At 36.8% G+C, this 23,194-nt stretch overlaps 1 protein-coding gene across 1 annotated transcript; it reads left to right on the top strand.

Moving 5' to 3' along the window:
- Positions 1 to 275: 275 nt before the first annotated feature.
- On the top strand, positions 276 to 22,769 carry LOC106079069 (fibrinolytic enzyme, isozyme C-like). Its single transcript, XM_056022146.1, has 7 exons — positions 276 to 332; positions 1,478 to 1,571; positions 11,221 to 11,369; positions 13,563 to 13,784; positions 18,624 to 18,834; positions 21,654 to 21,770; positions 22,686 to 22,769. Exons 1-7 carry the CDS (start codon positions 276 to 278, stop codon positions 22,748 to 22,750), a joined length of 915 nt encoding a protein of 304 aa, XP_055878121.1. The 3' UTR covers positions 22,751 to 22,769.
- The last annotated feature ends 425 nt before the right edge of the window (positions 22,770 to 23,194 follow it).

The following is a 23,194-nucleotide window of genomic DNA, read 5'->3' as shown; positions in this document are numbered from 1 at the left end:
ATGCAGAGACATTACTCAACGAACGACAGAGGAAAAGCAAAGTGAAATACGATGCAAAAGCAAGAATACCTAAAGATTACTCTGTCGGGGAGAAGGTGAGAGTTAGTCTAGGACAAACGTTGCTAACGAAAGAAGAACAAGATGCAAGATGGGTAGAGCACTTTAAAGAGATCCTTAACCAACCGTCTCCAGACCTGACTTACACATTCAGGGACCCCTCTCCGGACTATGATCACAAGGTCAAGACAGACCCAATAACTGCATAGGAGGTTACCATGAGGAGGTTACACTGCAGTGCTAAAGAACAACAAAGCTCCAGGGCTAGACATGGTGTGAGCAGAAATGCTAAAACATGGAGGCAGTGCATAATGACTGATCTCTTAAATCTTTGTGGCGAACTTCTGAAGTCCCCGATAACTGGCAAAAATAAGTGATTATAAAGCTTCCGAAAAAGGGCAACTTAGTCGACTGCAGCAACTAGAGGAGCATTACTCTCCTCTCTGTCCCTGGAAAAGTTTTCAGCACTGTTTTGTTGAGACATCTTCAACAGTCTGTAGATGGGTAACTCAGAGAAAAACAACGACACCTATACAATAATCTAGTTGCTGCATTAAAACAGATGGAACAACCGAGTTTTTTTAGCATTGAGAAAGGTTTGAGACAGGGGTGCATCTTATCTCCCTTCCTCTTCCTCCTAGCCATCGACTACATAATGAGGAGAGCAATGAACCAGACTGCCTTTGGTATTCCAAGGCGTGAACAAAACCGAATGACGGACTTGGACGTGGACGATGAAGTTGCGCTACTCGGGGCTACAAATAAATGCATACAAGATGGAGATCCTAAACAGAGAGGCACCCAAAAATGGCCTCCACATAAGCTTGGATAAGACTAAAATTTTGCGAGTGGGATATAAGGCAAAGGGTGCCCCCGTCAGACTTGGCGAGTCAAAGCTTGAAGAGTTGAAAAAGTTCACATACCTTGGCAGCATCATAACAAATGATGAGAATACCAACCATGATGTAGCGTGCCAAATAGGAAACGTAGAGAGCATTTTCCAAAGGCTACAGCCTTTTTGGACAATCCAAGCCATTTTATTCTTGACAAAAATAAACCTTCTTAACAAAATCGTCATCCCAACAGCAACATATGCATGTGACACATGGAAGTCATCTACCAAAGTATAGAAAAGACTAAATGTGGCTCAACAAAAATGGCTGAGACGGATTTTGGGAGTCAGTTACACAGATCAGGCCTTAAACAAGAAAATCTTATGCCGAGCAGGGAGTCAAAAACTTAGTGAGGTTGAGACAGAGAGTTGCATGTGATTTGCGGAACATGTTCTCCGACTAATTGAACTACGCTTACCAAGAGTTACGATGACATGGAGGCCATTATGAGGAATGCGCAAACAGGGACGTCCTCGTATAACTTGGCGTCACACCTTCATGGAGGACCTCAGAACAGTTGACACCAGGTGGGAGGAGACTTCAGAAATTGCCAGCGACAGATCTTTGTTGCGACAGTTTGCCGCCCAGTGCACCGAACGGCGCAGGAGGACCTAAGTCTAAGTAAGTAAGATGGGAAAATGATTTTGCTATTAAAAAAAATTGTGATAAGTAATATTGTTCTCTAGGATATGATATAGTTTCTACAAATGCTTTCATAAGCTTATCTAAATGATTTTCTTGAAGATTGACACATGGGACATTAGTATTATGTATTTGTTACTACTAAGGCAATTTCAAAGTCTAATTTACATAAATTATATTGGAAATCAACTTATTTCAAAACCCTATTACCACTATCAATTGAAATCAATTGATCAACAGAACGTAGTAATTTGTATAAGCTATAGATTACTGTCAACTTATATCAGGCTCGGCTTGAGAGAACAAACTTGTTTAGTAGACACGTTTTAGTCTATGAAATCAGAATAAAAGATCTTGGTTGTTTCCCTAACTTTCAGAGCTAGCTTATATAAGTTAATGTTCATAATCAAATTACAAATAATTGTAATGAATTTATTCATCTCTACCTGTTTGCTTATTTTACTCATTGATAACAACATGACCAATGGACGTGGTAAGTAAAATGCTCATAAAATACAGACATTTTTTGTTGGGCTTAATAACGACAGATCGCTAATGGATACCTATATATCCATTGTATACTGTAACGAAGGCATGAGCATTACAATTAATCTTCTTAGAGCTTTTCAAACTAGTCGTAGTCTTCTTTTTTACCTTGCTTACATAGATTTACTTTATCTTTCTAACTGTCTGTCTGTGTGGAATAGTTTACACTTTAGTTTACACTGTCTGTGTGGAATAGTTTGCACTTTAGTTTACACTGTCTGTGTGGAATAGTTTGCACTTTAGTTTACACTGTCTGTGTGGAATAGTTTACACTTTAGTTTACACTGTCTGTGTGGAATAGTTTACACTTTAGTTTACACTGTCTGTGTGGAATAGTTTGCACTTTAGTTTACACTGTCTGTGTGGAATAGTTTACACTTTAGTTTACACTGTCTGTGTGGAATAGTTTGCACTTTAGTTTACACTGTCTGTGTGGAATAGTTTACACTTTAGTTTACACTGTCTGTGTGGAATAGTTTACACTTTAGTTTACACTGTCTGTGTGGAATAGTTTGCACTTTAGTTTACACTGTCTGTGTGGAATAGTTTGCACTTTAGTTTACACTGTCTGTGTGGAATAGTTTACACTTTAGTTTACACTGTCTGTGTGGAATAGTTTGCACTTTAGTTTACACTGTCTGTGTGGAATAGTTTACACTTTAGTTTACACTGTCTGTGTGGAATAGTTTACACTTTAGTTTACACTGTCTGTGTGGAATAGTTTGCACTTTAGTTTACACTGTCTGTGTGGAATAGTTTACACTTTAGTTTACACTGTCTGTGTGGAATAGTTTACACTTTAGTTTACACTGTCTGTGTGGAATAGTTTGCACTTTAGTTTACACTGTCTGTGTGGAATAGTTTGCACTTTAGTTTACACTGTCTGTGTGGAATAGTTTACACTTTAGTTTACACTGTCTGTGTGGAATAGTTTGCACTTTAGTTTACACTGTCTGTGTGGAATAGTTTACACTTTAGTTTACACTGTCTGTGTGGAATAGTTTGCACTTTAGTTTACACTGTCTGTGTGGAATAGTTTGCACTTTAGTTTACACTGTCTGTGTGGAATAGTTTGCACTTTAGTTTACACTGTCTGTGTGGAATAGTTTACACTTTAGTTTACACTGTCTGTGTGGAATAGTTTGCACTTTAGTTTACACTGTCTGTGTGGAATAGTTTACACTTTAGTTTACACTGTCTGTGTGGAATAGTTTACACTTTAGTTTACACTGTCTGTGTGGAATAGTTTACACTTTAGTTTACACTGTCTGTGTGGAATAGTTTGCACTTTAGTTTACACTGTCTGTGTGGAATAGTTTACACTTTAGTTTACACTGTCTGTGTGGAATAGTTTACACTTTAGTTTACACTGTCTGTGTGGAATAGTTTGCACTTTAGTTTACACTGTCAGTGTGGAATAGTTTGCACTTTAGTTTACACTGTCTGTGTGGAATAGTTTACACTTCAGTTTACACTGTCTGTGTGGAATAGTTTGCACTTTAGTTTACACTGTCTGTGTGGAATAGTTTGCACTTTAGTTTACACTGTCTGTGTGGAATAGTTTACACTTTAGTTTACACTGTCTGTGTGGAATAGTTTGCACTTTAGTTTACACTGTCTGTGTGGAATAGTTTGCACTTTAGTTTACACTGTCTGTGTGGAATAGTTTGCACTTTAGTTTACACTGTCTGTGTGGAATAGTTTACACTTTAGTTTACACTGTCTGTGTGGAATAGTTTACACTTTAGTTTACACTGTCTGTGTGGAATAGTTTACACTTTAGTTTACACTGTCTGTGTGGAATAGTTTGCACTTTAGTTTACACTGTCTGTGTGGAATAATTTACACTTTAGTTCACTGAATTCCCTTTTCTTATAGCCAGATAAAACTTTGCACATTTATTCATTGTCAATGACAACACAGAAATCATTTTTTTTTAAATCAACCATTTAATCAATTAGTCTTCATTAATTAATTTTGATTTATATAAAACTTGTTCAAAGAAGGATAAGTCTTGTCATATGGGTAGCCAGGATTTTTTTTCGAGGATGGGTGGATTTTTTATATTTAAATTTATTTTTTTAAAATAGTGTGTAAATGTAATAAGAAACTTTTGAGGATTGTTTTCTTTAATTTGTATTAGTGGATCGGGATATATATATAAATTTGATTTGTTGATTGTGACATTATTTCTTTTTTACCCGGAATATTGATTGATCATAGTTATATTGTGCTTCTGCAATCAGAGAGATACCAGAGATCTCAGAATTGATGATATTTCTTGAGTTCAATCCCACGTCTTAACAATATATGTTCGGACAAGTTCGCCGGTTGGAGGACAATCGCATCCCAAAAATCATTATGTACTGGCTCAAGAAAAACTGGTAGCCTTCACCCCCGTTAATGGTTACATGTGATACAAACGGGATTTAAAATAATTGAGCATTGATACTGACAACTGGGAAGACATAGCCTTAGACCGCACTAGTTGGAGAGAGACATTGACCAAGAAAGCTTTGGACTACGAAAAAAAAACATGGGCCTCAGCCCTTGAAGAAAAGCATGCCACACGGAAAATGGCCAACTCCTCTACCACCAAAGCGAAAGCCATCTTGACCAGCAATATATGTGTAAAGGAGTGTCTCTCCAAAAAAAGGGCTCAATAGCCATATGATATAGTGTTTGAGATGAACCATGGTAGTTCTACGACTGAAGGAGGCCAATATGTACATATGTGTGTGTGTGTGTGTGTTTGGAGTGATTGGATAAACTGAAAAAATCCCGTCCTTGCCAGCTAGGGGGTCTGGGGGAGAGCTGATAGCTCCTCAGCGGCTTTAAGGTCTCGCGCCGCCGCCAAACATTATATCCGGTATTTAACGCTTTCTCTCCGTAATTATTTACCACATTCTAGTGGAATCAACGTTGGTATCGTCTGTTAGGAGAGAAAGAGTTAAAACAGAAAGAAATTCTTATTCTGAGGTATCTACAGTGCATTATCCTGCTTTACAAAAATTTTAGTTCAAGTTTTAGTTCAAAAACCTAATCAGCTATTCTTAATTACTTAGGACTAACACCCTTCCGCACCGTTCGGCGCATAAGGCAGCAAGCTGTCTTCATAAAAAATCTGTCACTGGCAATGTCTTAAGCCTCTTTCCACATGTTGTCCAATGTTATACAAGATTGATTTCCGCTTTTCTCGTAATGGCCTTCATATCATCGCAACTCTTAGTATGCGTAATTGTGTTTTGTCGGAGAACATGTCCAGCAAACCTCATGTGACGCTCTGTCTTCTGTGGCATTTTACGTCTCGAGAGATGATCTTTTCCCTTAGCAACTTCCTGTATGACTAAAGAGGCCAATTCTTGATACACAGCTGCGGTCGCAGGTTGGGCATATGTAATAACCTGGTGCTGTTGCATTTTCACCCTTATTTCTGCTTCTGTTGAGTATTGTATCTGCAATCCGAGACCTTTCTTTTATGCTCTCTGTCTCCATGTGGATCTATCTAGTGCCACTTTTTCCCAGCTGCTAGTGTCGATTTTGAAGAACTTCATGTCGCGTTTGCACGCATCCGTATACCGTAAAATTGGGCGACCAGCGGCTCTCCTGCTCTCTATTAGATCGCCATACAGAATGTCTTGTGGAAGTCGACCTACTAGCAATCTATGAACATGGCCAACCTTACTAAGGGGTCAACTCCGAGTTCGGAATATGATTTAATTGTTTGAGATCCGATCTCTATAACTGACTCCTGAAATCCGTCTTAGCCGTCTTTATTGAGCTACATTTATTTTTTTTCTCTTTTTTCTGGAAGATGAATTCCATGCTATTCACTGCATTTTATTAATGGAGTCCAGCGACTGCTAGAAATGTGTAACCTCGCTTGGCTAAGCTCTTGAAATTTGGGTGACTGTAGTTTGGTTTAGATTTTATCTTATCTTATATAATACAGACGTTACTTCAAAAAAGAAGATGATTACGTCCTACGCGTCATGCATTTAGTCATGCATATTAACCAATGACTTAAATTCTGCCAAGTCACTGGTTTTCCTGGCTAGCTCAGGCAACCCATTCCATGCTCTAATAGCACTAGGGAAGAAGGAGTATTTGTACAAATTTGTCCTAGCATATGGGACGAGGAATTTTATATCGAAAGGGAATGTTTTATGGTCAAAACCATCAATTGTTATTTTGAACTAAAAAAATTCTGTTTAGTTTTGTTTTTTTTTAAACTAAAAAAAACTTATCTAGGCTTACAAAATTTGGTGACTGTAGTTTGTTTTAAAATAGTATTGAAAAGGGGGTTTTCAACCACCAATCTATCAGTAGGGGGTTTAAACTGAAAACTATCTGGAGGGGTTTTAATTTTAAATCCCTCTGGAGGAGAGGGATTTAAACTCAAAAACTCCATGTCTATGATTATAGAATTTTGCGTGTGTAGTGTTATAACCTTGCCATGCGCACCGCCATCTAAGCTAGTGCAGAAGGTGCGCACTATTATATAACAGACTGAGAAGGATGTCAACATTAGGAAGAAGAACGATTTCCGCCTGGCGAGCTTCTGAGAGCACGTCTTCGGCAAGAGCTTGTTGATGAAAGGGAGGATCCAAAGACCTACCTGTTTCAGGTAGAACCAGATATTAGTGAGCTCCTGAACAACATGCAGGACAAGTGACGAGACCAAAATAACAAAATAAAAAGTACCTTGCAGGATTCGATAAATCATTCTATGGAAAAACTTATTCTTATTGTGTAAGGCCAGATAGAACCTTTGAGAGAGAGAAGTCCAAAATTATTTATCAAACATTCGTTACTCATTTAAGACAGTGATCATACTGATAGTTGGTGATGCTGGTGCTCTCTGTGACAGCGATAAAGAGTCCTACCATAATGATGAGAAAGATGAAAACGATTGCCACCATGATATCGACGATTATAACAGACCTGAGAAGAAAGTGACGGTAAAAGAAAGAAAAGTCTGCTTTGTGACTGGAGCTATTGCAGTACCTATTATGAGTACCACTACGACATGGACAGATCAAGACAACTTTGGGACTGCGTTCGAGCCTGAAGCTTTGGACCTTAAGGACCCCTGTCGATCTGCCAGTGCTTACGAGGGGAAATTGAATTTTGATTGCTGCATTCAGGCGGATAGCAACAACTGTACATGCGGCGCTTCACGAAGGGAATGCAAATGTCAAGAAAGCCACCAGCAGGGTCTGAAACCAGTGAGCTTCTATACTTTCGTTTTCACCAGCTAAAGAAGCCCTGAAGGTGGTCAGAAGAACCCTGTGAGACGTGATGCAGCAGCTAAAGAAGCCCTGAAGGTGGTCAGAAGAACCCTGTGAGACGTGATGCAGCAGCTAAAGAAGCCCTGAAGGTGGTCAGAAGAACCCTGTGAGACGTGATGCAGCAGCTAAAAAAGCCCTGAAGGTGGTCAGAAGAACTCTGTGAGACGTGATGCCCGAGGCTCGCATGTCTGGCTTGCAAACATCTCTGTAGGTTAGTCTTGGGCGGCGATTGGGTTTGGCTCCCTCTGCAAGCTCAGCGTATAGGACGTCTTTAGGGATTCTGCCATCTGGCATGCGAGTGACATGACCGAGCCAGCGTAGTCTTCTCTGTTGAAGGAGAGCATAGATGATGTGCATTTTGGCCCGTGTCTAAACCTCCTGGTTGGTGACACGATCTCTCCAGGAGATGCACATTGTGCGTCGCAGGCTGCGTAGGTGGAAGCTATTTTATCTGTGTTCTAATGCATGTAAGTTGCCCAGCTCTCACTGCCATAGAGAAGTGTGCTCACAATGCAGGCATTGTAGACCAGGATTTCTGTTGCCTTGGTCAATTTGGTAGTTTCCCACACACGCCTGGAGAGTTTTGCCATTGCTGTAGAAGCCTTTCTTGTTCTTTTTGTCAGTTCATTGTCTAAATCTAGGTTGCTGGCTATTGTTGTTCCCAGATATGTGAATTCCTGAAACACCGTAAGTGTGTGATTTCCGATATGTATCACTGGTATTACTCAATTACTGCAAAATCTTGTGCCAGGATTTCAGTCTTGGAGAGGCTAATTGTAAGGCTAAACTCTTGACAAGCAGCTGCCAGAGCATTCACAAGCCTCTGCAATCCTTCTAGTGAATAAGATATGAGTGTGACAACATCGCCGTCTCTTTGTTTTGGTTTTAAAGCATGCCAGGTTAAATAGCTTTCCATCGGATCCATCTTCCAGGGATTTAAAAGCGCTGGTGAGTACAACTGAAAAGAAGATGCCGAATAGTGTTGGGGCCAGAACACATCCTTGTTTTACCCCGCTCTTGATGGAGAATGGCCTAGAGGCGGAACTGTCAAACTGTACTGTGCCCTGCATATTTTCATGAAAAGCTGACACTAGTTTCCGTAGCTTGTTTGGACAGCCGATTCTCTCTAATACGGCAAACAAGCCGGTTCTGTTGACAAGGTCAAACGTCTTGGTCAAGTCAATAAAGGCTATAAAGAGGGACTGCCTTTGTTCTCTGCTTTTCTCCTGTAGCAGCCGCAGGGAGAAGATGTTGTGGATCTGTCTCATTAAAGCCACACTGCGATTCTGGGTAAACTCGTTCTGCCAAGATCTGCAGCCGCTTCAGTATTACTCTGGCTTAAGCCTTCCCAACTATGCTAAGAAGTGAAATGCCTCTCCCTCTATATATATACAGAATTAAAGAAATTACAAAAAAAAAAGGAGTAGGCCGATTTTTCAAGCTTTTATTACTGATAAAAAACCTGCCAAAGGCAAACGTAAACATAGTAAATAATATAGTTTCAAAGTTGACAAATTAAATTCATAAAATAAGATGAGCTTGGCTCACAAAAGACAACATAGGAAATAAAGTTCAAAAATAGGACATAGTAAATTAAGATCGAACTCCAGCTCCAGGGTAAGCTTTCCTTCTAAAACACATATAGTAACATAATATATACAATGCAATAAAAAAAATGGAATGATTTCCGAAGGTATGTAAGCAATCCAATAAAATTATAGCCATTGCTAGATAGATCCAGGACTTTAGGTCTAGCATGGAAAGTATATTCCATATATATATATATATCACACAGTGGTTGTAAATAATGCATTATAATAAGTTTGTGCAGTTTGTAAAGGACTTGGGTTAGTCCCATACAGGTATAGCTCTTGTAGGGGTATGATTCTCACATGCAGACCTTTACATGTATAAATATTATACAATACACTCAACGAAGGAGTATAAAATTAGTATTTATTTACAGCCAACAGTAAGTACACATATAATATTGAATGCATCATAATCAATAACTGAAATACTAAATGTGCCCGAATTAATACTACAGGGCGCTTAGACTGGATTCATTTAACAAAAGGCTATCAATGCCACACATATATATTACCCCCAAAGTAGTCCGTTCACACACAAGCAAGAATAATAATATAACCTCTCCTTACACCTGGCATAAAAACTGATAATAATCACAAGCACCCTACTCAGACCAGGTCAGCTCTCCAACTGCTAGACTGACCGCTAGAAACCTTATTGTCCCCCCCTTGAAAATCTCGTGATAAAAACAATTCACAAACCAACTAATAAAATATACAAAACACACACACACACACACACAATCTCACATCTTACACACCCCCGCTCTTGGCACAGTTCATAGCTCTAAATCTATTCTATTATAGTACATGTACACACACAAACAAAAAATTAACTTAAATGCTGCTCATCTAAAATTAAAAGTAGTTCAACAATGTGGACGAAAACCCTGGTAACGATATGATATAACTACTAACTAAAATTATAAAGCAATATAAGAAATTAAAATTTATTTACCCGCAGCCTTACACCAAAAACGCAAAAGGACTACACAATGTGGCATCAAGGAGTAGAACCAAACTTCAGCGAAGGATGCAAGCGCAAAGGGACAGTGACCACATTGGTTCTTTCTTTTCAATCCTAAATTTAGCAGCATTTTCTGTGGCAGAGGTCAACTCCATATTTTGAGGAGCGTTGCTTAGTCATGTTTGGTCTACCAATATAATTTATCCACTACACTACATATACATATTGTTGTAAATCTTAGGCAAGCACTCAACGAAATGCCGAGGTATTTATTTGCAGCTAGTATAAACAAACAGGCATGGACTTTAGCTATCAAGTTCCAGAGTGACACCTGTCCATTTCTATCTAAATACCTGTACAGACTACAGACACACTTCCCAGTGCCGCCCCAGGTCCTCAACACAGTTCACAGATAGCACAAAGGACGCTCTCTTGAGTCAAGACTCTAATGGAAACTTACAGATCCCTTAAGCCAGATCTACAACAGTCCTTTTTCCTAGTATCAACATGTGTTCTACTATTTGTGTTGAATGGTGCTCTGTGTAAAGAACTTAAGTTAGTTCTTTGAGGGGCGTAATCTAATGCCCCATCTGTAGATCATGAAAAGCGTACAAGTATTTTAAAGTACACTCAACAAAGGAGTAGAAAATTTGTATATATTCACAGCATTAAAATGGGTTGCACATATATTATAGAATACATAATCATCAATACTAAAAGTCTTAAATGTGCCCAAATTAAATATTCCAGGGCGCCTAGACTAGATACAATAATAGATTACATAAAGGTATGACACAACATAGCATTACCCCGACGCCAAAAGATTCTTCTTGCATCCTTCACTGCAGAAACGCATTCTCTTGACATCTACAGCTTATTATTCACCATGGGAGTTCGGGGCTAAGCCCCGAAGCCAAAAGTGTTTTCTTGCATTTTTCATAGCAGAAAATTCTCCTGACATCTACAGTGAATTTGTATTATATAAATAGGTCATAAATTTTCCTTTAATTCTAGACCAAATAAAACATTTTCTGATAACAAACGAAAAAAGTTATTGAAGCTTAATCATAACAGGGTAGTGAAATAGTAATGAGCAACATGAAGAATTCCGTCAAAATGTGGGAAAATAATTACGGAGAGAAAGAGTTAAAACTTTTCTTTTTTAAATCTATATATTAAACTATTTTTTTATTTAATTTTATTAATTTATTTATTTGCATATTTGAAATTCTCAGCAATCGGATTCATCGATGAGCCAAGAAAACGTATCGTCAATGGTCAGGATGCCCAACTTTTTGATATCCCATCTCTAGTAGCACTTTATAGAAGGAACGGTGGTAGTTGGGAACTATTTTGTGGAGCTGTTTTGATCGCATCGAATAAGGTAAGTTTTTGAAAATACTCTTTAGCAATATTTACATATTTTTTTAATAAAGCTTGCAAATCCATCAGGTCAAAAAGCATAACAATCTACAAAAAAAAAAAATTAGTGAATGAGTTGACAGTTTTAAAAAATGGCTCTAACGATTTTCCTAGAAATTTTATAGTTGTATATTTTTAGGAAAGAAATACTAGCTAAATGGTCATTTAGGAAAAACACTAGTTAAACCGTTATATATTTTAAAAAATAATTTTTTAAAAGTATTTTTATTTGGCTTGGTGTCTTTTTCCTCTTTGTGGCAGTATATTTATTAAATTTTATTGTACATAAATATACGTTTAGATACATCTTGCTCACAGTCGTCCAAGTTTAAATCTATCAGTAGAATTGTATGCATTCTAAGTAGATTCAGTAGAATTGTATGCATTCTAAGTAGATTCAGTAGAATTGTATGCATTCTAAGTAGATTCAGTAGAATTGTATGCATTCTAAGTAGATTCAGTAGAATTGTATGCATTCTAAGTAGATTCAGTAGGATTGTATGCATTCTAAGTAGATTTATACAATTGCTTATTCTGATTTTTTTTGAAAAAATTAATTATCAGGTGGTAAAAATATTTCTTTTCCTAAATCTGTCATTCATTGTTTATTGAAAGCAAAATAGATGCTGTTAACAAAATTATTAAGTTGTATAAAGCAGAAATTGACTTTAAAAAACATTTTTTTCTTTGTTTTATATATCAGAAACAATTATACCCTATCAAATGAGGTTACCTTTACCTATGCCTTAGTCTGTTGGACCGTTGGGGCACCAAGCAAGACTTGTCGACCGTACTTCTCCATTCTTCCCTGTCTTTTTCTCTTGCTTAGAACCTCTCTCAAAAGCAGGCCAGTCTATTCTTTTATGATGTCAACCCATCGCTTTCTTTGTCTGTCTTTTCATCTTTTCCTAGTACTGTTCCCTGACGGAAGGTCTTTGCGAGCCCCGCAGATATTGTAATATGGCCAAAAATTTTAAGCTTGCGTTTTTCTACAATATTTAGCAGGTCATCATGGGGTCCGATCGCTGAAGTAACCCTGTCTCTGATCTCTTGGTTTGTGATGCGGTCTTTGAATGTGATACCTAGGTGTCGAATACAATCAATAAAATAAACAGGAGGTAACCTTCAAACACTTTCCAACGCAATCTACTCTTCGACACGTGAAAGGTTGAAAAGAGGGTTAGCAGTGATGGCCGAGAAGGATCCTGCGAATAACATACGGACTTAATGTTACCAATAGAGAAATCTTTTCCCGCTCAGGCATTCGCCGTCTAATGGCATTGGCGACTGAACGTCGATTGACATGTGTGAGACTTATCATTAGACAAGACAGAACACGGTTTTCCAAAGTAAGCTCTAAAATTTAAGCCTAAAATAGGAAACGCAGAAACATAGCAGACCGATTCTAACATGGCGTCACACTTTTAAGTCCTAAACTCCGTGGGCACCTGCTGGGTATTGACTTTGAAAGTCGTCTTACTCCCAATTCTGTGAAAACAGATTTCTTCCCTATGTGTCGAAAGGAGAGCAAGGGGCTTATGTCTTAGTGTTTCTCAACATTTTAACAATTTAAAAAAGTTACGCGTGCCACTCAACTGGTCAGATAAGATGTTAAGGGGAGCGCCTTAAGCTCACTCAGAGTTGTCCTGGGCAAAGTTCTGGGCGCCATGCTTTTTTTTTCACATTTCTGAGCTTCAAAAACTCTCTCTCCTGACGTCTACAAGGCAATAGTTTTCTCATAATAGGAAGATCACAAGTCAAATAGAAAGAAGTTGATAAGGTTTGGAAATGTTGTAACTAAATTGTGAGAGACATTCGAGGTGGTAATTTTTATTTTTAAAGTTACATTTTGGATAGGTGCTTCCTGAACCCCCTGCACCTTCCCTAGACACGTGAACTCAATGAACTTGATGTGAAAAAAAAAAGAATTTTTCCTGTTTTGCCAACGATGTACATCAACTATTAAATTTCTAGGAAAATCGTTAGAGACGTTTTCGAGATCCTTGTCCACCCAGAATTTTTCCTGTTTTGCCAACGATGTATATCAACTATTAAATTTCTAGGAAAATCGTTAGAGAATTTTAACCCATACAGAATGTTTTAGTTGAATAGAGATATTGTAAAAAAAAACCATCTTTTTGTCTGATGAATATAGGTTCTTACTGCCGCCCACTGTGCGAATCGAATTGCCACCAGCGATCTCCGTGCAGTATTTGGGTTCTTAAACTATTTTGGACCACCAACTGGTTACGAACAAGTTGTCTCGATCTCAAAAATAAATGTCCACGAGGATGACTGGGATATAGACGGAATAAGAATCTACGATATTGCTGTACTGACACTAGCCACTCCAGTCAGACCCAGCAAAAACGTGAAGGTAAGTCCTTGTCTCTCTTTATTTTAAGGAAATGACCGATTAAATTTTTAGTTATTGATTTATAAATAGATGGGGTATGGTGTGGGTTTAAAAAAATGAACCATTTCTTTTGTATACTAACATTTATTGTTAATAAGCTGTGTAAATTAAAAAAAAATTTTTTTTTTTCTTTTTTTGTGAATTAAATAAACAGAGAGAGAGAGAGAGAGAGAGAGAGAGAGAGAGAGAGAGAGAGAGAGAGAGAGAGAGAGTATTATGATGAGAACAATACCGCAATTCAAGAACTGTTTAAGAATAGTTCTGGGAGAAGTGCGTGGTCCCAGCCGAACTTCGAGATTCCGTAGTCTAACTGCTCCAACTATCGAGGCATTGATTGAACTTCTGTCAGTAGCAGGAAAGATCTTTGCTCGAGTATTGCTTGACCTACTAACCCACTCTTTAATGGACTAGGTGTTATCTGAGAGCCAATGTGGCTCCAGAGCCGGTAGAGGTATATCTGACATGATATTTGGTCTGAGACAATTACAAGAAAAATGCAATGAGCAGAACCTAAACCTTTACGCTGCCTCTGTGGACCTCGCGAAGGCTTTCGACACGGTCCACGGTTTGTGGAGGATTTTGGCTAGGCTTGGATGCCCACATACGTTCCTATCCATTGTCAAGCAGCTTCACTAGGAACAAAAAGGCCAGATCAGACAGAATGCTGGGTCAAGTGAGGCAGCGATTGCACAAAGGCATCTACATCAGGTTTCGTTCTATCTTCGACATCTACTATCCTATACAAAAACAAAGGAGATGGTCATAACGGGGCTTCTCTAAGCCGATGATTACCCCCTGCTAGCTCACAATGAACATGATCACCAGAGCGTGGTCAACGAATTTACATACGCTTCCGCCGAGGACAAACGCAGACGGCGAAAAGAAAATCTAAATAGACCACCTGCGGACAATGTTTATACTTGCCCGGATGTGGCAAAATATGTAGGTCACAGCAGGGGATGCGCACCCACGGAAAATACTGCATTCCTCACTAATCTTCGGACTCGAAAACAAGATTTATTATTATAACCTTAGTTATATTACAAAGCATATATCAACTTACGCTGTCTGTCTGGTAAAAGTTTGTACACATTATAATTTAAACTTCCAATCTCAAATCAAGTTGAAATTTTGCACACTTATTTCTCTTTCTTGCTAACACAAGAATCAATTTGAAAAATTAACCAATTATTAAACTATTGGTAATGAACGCTTTTGTATGATTTCTCGAACAAGTGAAAGAAATTTTACTTGACTAAAATGGCAATATAAACAATAGACCTGCACAATTAGTAGATTATGATATTACCCCTGGTCTATCGTGTCAGGTTCTTTTCATGGCTCATTAGGGGTTACTTATTGAATGATTACTGTAGATAGTAAACACTTATAGATAACAAATATATTTCTAAAAGAATTTATAAAAACTTTATCTCTCATGAAATATCAAGTTTATTATTTATATAGAAAACACTCAGTAATAGCAAACACAACCCGTCTTCTCCTACTTCAACAACTAAAACAAATACCACTTCTGAAAACAACTGTTCAACCTTCATGTACTGGGAACAGAGCGCCCCCCCCCCTGAGTATCACACACTCTCTTTCTCACATTCAAGAAAAACTAAAACATTAAGCTCACAACAAATGCAAAATAATGTAATTATGGTTTCATACAAAATTAAAGAAGCTTTGTAAACAGAAGGAAAACCTATATAGAAAATGTAAAGAAACTAAGGCAGAAAGAGTTTATAACAAATATATTAAGAAAAGAGTCCTTGTAGTCGCAACAAAGTTCAGAAAAAGGATCAATAAAGCAAGTCTTAGTCTTAGTCTTAGTCTTAGTCTTAGTCTTAGTCTTAGTCTTAGTCTTAAGCACGTAACCCAAAATGTAAGCAGACAACTGCAGTGTGAACACATAATGTTATTGTTATTATGAATACATGATTTTATTGTTAATATGAATACATAATGTTATTGTTAATATGAATACATAATGTTATTGTTATTATGAATACATGATTTTATTGTTAATATGAGTACATAATGTTATTGTTATTATGAATACATGATTTTATTGTTAATATGAGTACATGATGTTATTGTTAATATTTGATATGTGAGTTTTAGCCTTGGTCATTGTGAGTTATGCGTCTTTTGTTGTGAACAAGTAGTTCTGCCCGAGATGGCGTCTACTGATGAATGAATAAAACTGCTCAGCCCAAAAAGGCATAGTTGCCTTGATTCTTAAAAACTTACTTTACACTACTTAACAGTTATATCTAAGAATAACAACAAAAACCTATTGTCATACATTAAGTGTAAGAAAATTGAAACAGCAGGAGTAGCATCATTAAAAGAATATTAACACATAGAAATAATAAAACGAAAGCTATCATCCTAAACAAACTCTTTGCCTCGTCATTCTCAGCCCCAGGAGATATATATTACTTTTTTTAAACCAACTAGACAGCATAGAAGTACAAGAAAAGGGGATCCAAAAATTATTAACGAACATTAAACTGAATAAAGCATCTGGACCTGATGGCGTATCAGCTAGATCACTCAAAGAATTAAACAATGAGCTAGCACCAGTGTTCAAAATACCTTTTCAGGCATCTCTTAACCAGGGCAGAAAAAAACAAGGGACAGGAAAGAAGCAACGTTATCCCCCCCCCCACCCATTAAAAAAAAAAAAGAAAACTCTGACCCAGAAACTACAGACCAGTATCACTGGATTCTAGAACACATAGTATTTAGCAAACATCATAAACCACTTAGACAAACTTAATGTTCTTACTCCTTACCAAAAAAGCTTTAGGAAATATAGATCATGTGAAACACAACTAATACGACTAATTGATGATTTTTTTAAAGGTTTAAATAATAGGGAGCAAATAGATATCTTTTTACATTTTTCCAAGGCTTTTGACAAAGCTTATAACCATAGTTTGCTTAAAAAAATGAATTATTTATGGCACTGATGGTCCATTGCATCAATGGATTAACGATTTTTGATAGGGAAAGAACAAACTGTAAAAGAAATAGCTCTAAATCAACACCAATAACAGTAAACTCAGGCATACCTCAAGGAACAGTCTTAGGTCCACTACTATTTTTTTTTTACATAAATGATTTACCAAATTGCATTAGTTTAGGATCAAAATTTAGATTATTTGCAGAAGATTGTATAATATATAGAACAATAAAAATACACAAAATACAGAAATTTTACAAAGATATTTAGATGAATTAAAGAAATGGGAATCAAATTGGAGCATGTCTCTCCACCCAGAAAAAATGACAGTTAATAAAGAGTAACAAAAAAAAAAATTAAACTAATAAATTTGGCTTATCTTTTTCATTGCAAACCAGTAATACAGACTAAAAACGCAAAAAAAAAATAGGTGTTATAATAAATGAAAAATTGAATCCCCATATTGATGAAACTATAAAAAAAATTAAACAAAGCATTAAGGTTTATTAAAAGAAATTTCTATACATCAAATAAGAACATTAAACTATTAAATGTTATTTAACCTTGGTTAGGCCAATAATAGAATATACATCCTCTATTTGGGACCCTTCAACTTAAGAACTCATTAAGAAACTGGAATAGACACAAAATAGAGCAGTGAGATTCATAACAAACGAAATTTACATTTGACTAGAGTAATACCTTTTAAAGGCACTAAATGTAGAATGTAGAAGACTTAAAAGTAAAGTAGCAATTATACATACATTTTATACATAAAACACTGAACTATAAACTTTAAATACAAAGACAAAATCTAATAAAATACTCAGAAAGACACAAAGATAAAGGCACATTCCTCGTTCTATATGCTAGGACAAATTTGTACAAATACTCCTTCTTCCTTAGTGCTATTAAAGCATGAAAATGGGTTGCCTGAGCCAGCCAGGAAAACCAATGACTTGTCAGAAATGACTCGGCAGAATATAAGTCATTGGTTTACATGCATGATTAGATGCATGACGCGTATGACGTAATCATCATCTTTTTTTTAAAGAAACGTCAATCTTAAATAAGATATAAGAGGATAATTGAATTAGACCATTTATTGTTTTTAGAAAGAAAAATTGTAAATAACTAAAAATCTATTTCCATAAGCACAGTGATTACCGTATTGATTTGAGGAAGCTAAAAGAAGCTTTAGACATCGAATTCAGGACACTCACTTTTTTAAATAAATACTTTTTAAAAAGTGATCATCCAGATACTCCCTTCTTTCTCCCCCCCCCCCCCCATACACTATTCAAACTGGTGCTGATAGGATCATAGCGTATTGAGAAAGCTAAAAGCATGAACTTGCGCTAAACAAATAACAATCGGTACAAATAATTTCATAAATGAGATAGGACCAAAAGCGCTCTGAGCATGCTATAAGCATGAAAGTAGCGCTATATAAAAGCTATAATAATTCTAATTGCACAGATTCATTATTGATGGTCTAAATCTTTCACAAATTTAACTACATGACTCATCGAAACAAATTGATATAGCTACACTTGCTATTAGCTGTTTTATTTTTTTTTAAAGTATTTTTTTCTCCTTGTGTATTATTTATTTATTATATTATTGAAAGTAACACTTTTTAAAAAATATTGTATTATTTAACGTATTATATATAAGTAAGAGACTATTATTAAAAGGAAAATATTATTAAAATAAAAAAAAAAATTATAGTAATTTTTAAGCTATCAGGCTAATGTACAAAAGTTGCTATGAAATATTTTTTTATCAGTAGCTTGTATAATGTGGCCTTTTTTTTCTCTAAGGTTGCCAAACTGGCAGATAAAATCGATGGTTATGTCAATACGTACTGTATCATGAGTGGCTGGGGCTACACTAACCAGACTTTAATGGTAGAGCCAAACAGGCTCCAGAAAGCGATAACAATGATTATCCCCAGTACAAAGTGCAAAGATATTTGGTCAGGACTTGCTGACGCACTAGATGAATTTTTTGTTTGCGTCTATAACGAGAAAGGTAACAGTCCATAAATGTATCGTGCTTGTACTTTATTTATTTTTATTTTTATGTAAAATCGATAACCTTTGTGTTAGAGTTCTCCCTTACGTTGTTACTTTTTGTACATGCACAGTGGTTACAAAGTTCAATGTGTTAGGTGGTGTTAATGAAGGGCTAGGGGGCGCAGTGGCTGAGTGATTTAGCGCTTGACTTTCGAACCTGGGGTCCTGGGTTCAAATATCGGTTAAGCATGGCATTTCGAATTTCGGGATTTTCAGGGAGCATCTAAGTCCACCCAACTCTAAGAGGTACCTGACTTTATTTAAGTAAAGGCGTTTGGTCATTGTGCTGGTCACATAAAACCCTGCCCAATAAATAATAAATTACAAATAAATAAAGGGGAACTTTACTTTAAAAAGGGGGTAGAGACTGGTATTCATTGCACCGTTAACCAGTGGGGTCCCCCACGGAGCGCTTTTGTACATTGTATAAATATAAAGTGTCTTCTTGTTGACTTGGCTTCCGGCCTCGCATGGGTTGGCTTAAGGTACCCATGAAAAAACGGATGTGATTAAATGATCATGGGGGCCTTCAGACAGAAGGTTCGGTGAAGAGCCAATCCTTCATCCTTGCCATGAGATAAAATCCTTTCCCGGATCAAAGGTTTATTAAAAGGATTCGTTTTATCCCGAAACTTTTTGGAATCTCATCGAGGTAAGAAGGAGAGAGAGAGAAATGTGAAGAAGATTTTTGTGTGCTGTTGTATCATCCATACCAGCAATGTTCTAGATTTTAATTTGTATTCCTCGCAATTAACTTCGAACTTCACAATATGCGCAGGTTTTTTCAATGGGTAGAAGCCCTTGTCGCGAAAGACCTAAAACTTTAGTGGAGTAATTGGTTTTATGAATACTTTGGACTTTAAAGATTCAATACTTTGAGACTAGATGCTGACTGAAGTGTGCTGAAATGGGTAGAAATCTAGAGCCCTCCCCCCCTTTTTTTTTCTCGGCATGGTATACTCAATCATTTGATACTCAGGAAAAGTTTCCCGATCTCAAGAATTAAGATTACGAGATTGAAGCTCAGACTGCTACCGGATGAGCTCTAGAGATGCATAGACAACAGTAGTGAAGTCATTTAGTCAATTTATCGATTATATTATTAAAGATAAAATTGAGTTAAACACTCAGGTAACATTAGATAAAAGATTAAGTCGTGATACTCAACTTTTCGGGCTGCATTAAGTCAAATTAATAGATTCTAAAATTAGCTGGCCAAAGGAATGCATGGGGGAGCGTTAAACTTTTTATCATTATATTTTTATAAGTAAGAAAAAAAAGAAAGGTCCAAATAAAGCTTCTGGACCTGATGGTATTCCAGCTACTCAAATAACTAAGCAATGAGCTAGCCCCAGTGTTCAAAAAGAAAGGTCCATGGCAAAATAAAAAACAACAACAACAAAAAACCAACATTGGATAACCTGGAAAACAAATCAACTGGCAATGCCGATGGGTAATGCTATTTGATTTGTCTAAGAAAAAAAATGTAATAGAATAGTAGAAAATTTTTCATTAATGTCATTAATCTTTATCAATGCCAAAAGTGTATTATATAAAATAGTAATTAAAGAAGAAGAAAAAAATTCATGTTTTAAAGTATTTGTCAATTTTTCACAAACCATTCAGGGCTGGTTTTGCACATGGATCACTGAACTAAAGCAAGCCTAGAAATTTTATATATTTTTTTTGTTTACGAATATTGTTTTTCTAGAGGCTTTGAATAAGAGATTCACCTTGTACAGAACAATTAGATCAATTAGATAATCATTATATGACGTTAGTTAGGTCAGGATCACATTGAACTTCTCCTTCACTTTCACCTATTTCTTGGTGTGTGTGACCGTAGGGGCACCACACAAGATCTGTTAACCTTTTCAACGCTTCTTCTCTGTCATTTGCCTACGATAGAATTTCTTTCTGATATTCTTTCTGAAAATATTTGAACCTGCCTGTCTGGGTGAAACACTCTGGGGATCCGATTTTGAGACCGTTTTTCCACACAATCTGTCTTTGTAACCTTTTTAAAAAAACATTTTTTCGTCTGTTTACAATGAACAACAGAAAATAAAAGGTCCACATTTAACAAACGAACGCATTAATTTATTCGCTTTTGGCATTTAATGACCGTTTGTGTTTTGTGGTGCGTTCCATTAAAATACAAAATAGAAGGGGAGAAAAATTGTGTTGAGAGGTTTTCATGGGGAGGGTAGAGTTGTAAAATATGAAAATCCTTTATTTTTTTGTTTGTATCTGCTGAGTCACAAACATGCAGGATAAAAGAAATAGCTTTTATATAGCGCTACTTTATATGCTCTGAGTGCTTTGGTCCAATCTCATTTGTGTGTGTGGGGGGGGAGGGGGTGTCTAAGAGTTGGTTTTCCGTGTGGCCTTTAGGCGCTCAATAAACGCAACTATGCCCGAGTCGGGTGTCGAACCCCTTCTAGGTAGCCAAGACAAGCCAAGTTCAAGCGCACTTAGCCTCTCGACCACGCTTCTCACTTCAGAAAATCGTGTTGGGTAAAAGAAGCGTTACTATGTATGCGGTTCTTTTAGAAGAAAAGTATGCCGGATAAAATAATCACATACCATCTATTTTAACCTTAGCTTAACACGAATATAGGCGTGCATATTTACTCATTTTTCTGAAATCAATAATATTCCCACACAAAAAAAAATTAGCCTACAATTGACCCTAAAGAACTAACCACCTTTAAGAATCGAAACGGTAATTTTCGCCAAGTTAAATTTTTTTTTTATATCCGTCCTTCTCTATAGGTAAGTCAGGTCGACCTACCAGTACTTGTGGAGGAGACAGTGGCGGCCCTTTGTTGTGTGGGCCTAATAAAGACATACTGGTCGGAACTGCGGTTGGTAATGAGATTGAATGCAAAGGTTTGCTTTTTTTTTAATGCGCTTTTATTTTCGTCTGTGTGCGTGTGTGTATCGTGTGCCTGTAAAGTGTGTTTAATTAAGCATAGAGAAACTTAAAACTAATGTTCGAAGCTATCCAGTACATGAATCAGCCTATTGCGCTTCCTAAGGGCCCTTATATGACTTATTGACATATCAGTAGCTCTTCCATTTGCCGTGGACGAGGAGGCGTCTTGATTTTGATCTGCGATCGAGTCGGACACAAAGAGCCCAGTGTGTGACGTCAGTCCTGAACATTTGAACCCAGTGCAAGGCCAGGTTTAGTCATTATAGTTTAATTATCAATATCAAATTGTTCCAGATTTTCAAATTAAATAGTGTAGTGTGGTTTGTGTTTTAGACAACGCAAATCGCCCCAGGCCAGCGCTAAATGAGCGACAACGAGTGATAGTACACGCCAGTTCGGCAAATGATAAACCAGTGGTCAAGCCACGTTCTCTCCGATTCTAGAAGGCCTGAATTTTGGGACCCTATATAAGAGCGAGTGTGTTAGAGTCGAGAGACTTCACGTTAATTCGCAATGTGACCAGTACGAGGTGAAGTCAGTCCGAGCAGAGGCAGGTTTTTGGACAGTGAGTGTAATGTAGTTACCAACTGTACAGTATTTGAAAAGTATATGAAATTAAACTGTTAGTGTCACTTTGGAACCCCGAGTTGTGAGGTTCTTTAAGTTCGTTTTGTCATGTGGTGCAGTTTACAGAGAGCCTGGATAGTGAAAAACCTAGCAATATATATACATATATATATATCCTTTTGCGCAATAACTTTATAACTTTGTATACTTCCAAATATCTCATGACGAAAGGGAATGATGAATATGTAAAATTTGTACTTTATTTTTACATTCAAAATAAACTTTATGTTAAATTGTTTCAGGTCAATATCCTCAAATTTTCACAAATGTTGCAGCGTATAAAGACTGGTTGGCAGACAAATTGTAAACCTTTTTTCTTTTTGAGACTTTCTTTGATGCAATCACAAAATAAAAAAAATAAAACAGAAAATGAAATTCCCTATCTTTTGTTTAGTTTGTTTGAATGTCAACATATTGACTTATCATTTATGAAAACATTTGTAGAGATTTTAAAACAAACAAGAAAAAAAGCGAAAACACTGTTAAAACCCTGCCATGCACATCGCGATCCAAGATAGTGTAAAAGGTGCGCACTATAAGTGACTGGACTAGGAAGGATGTTGACATTAGAGAGGGAAGAGAATGATTTCCGCTCAATTCAAGAACCGATATGAAGGTGCTGTGCTCAAGGCAGATGTTTTACATGTATGTGATGTCCTCGTGTAAATTAACACCTATACCGCGATGAGTCGCCTCCCTAAATTATTACATTGGTGTCTAGAAGTGGGATTATAGTCACTCAACAAAAGGA

This window comes from Biomphalaria glabrata, chromosome 2 (assembly GCF_947242115.1).
Source record: "Biomphalaria glabrata chromosome 2, xgBioGlab47.1, whole genome shotgun sequence".
Classification (NCBI taxonomy): Eukaryota; Metazoa; Mollusca; class Gastropoda; family Planorbidae; genus Biomphalaria; species Biomphalaria glabrata.
The sequence above is the reverse complement of the archived record's forward strand: the minus strand, read 5'-3'. Positions and strand labels throughout refer to the sequence as shown.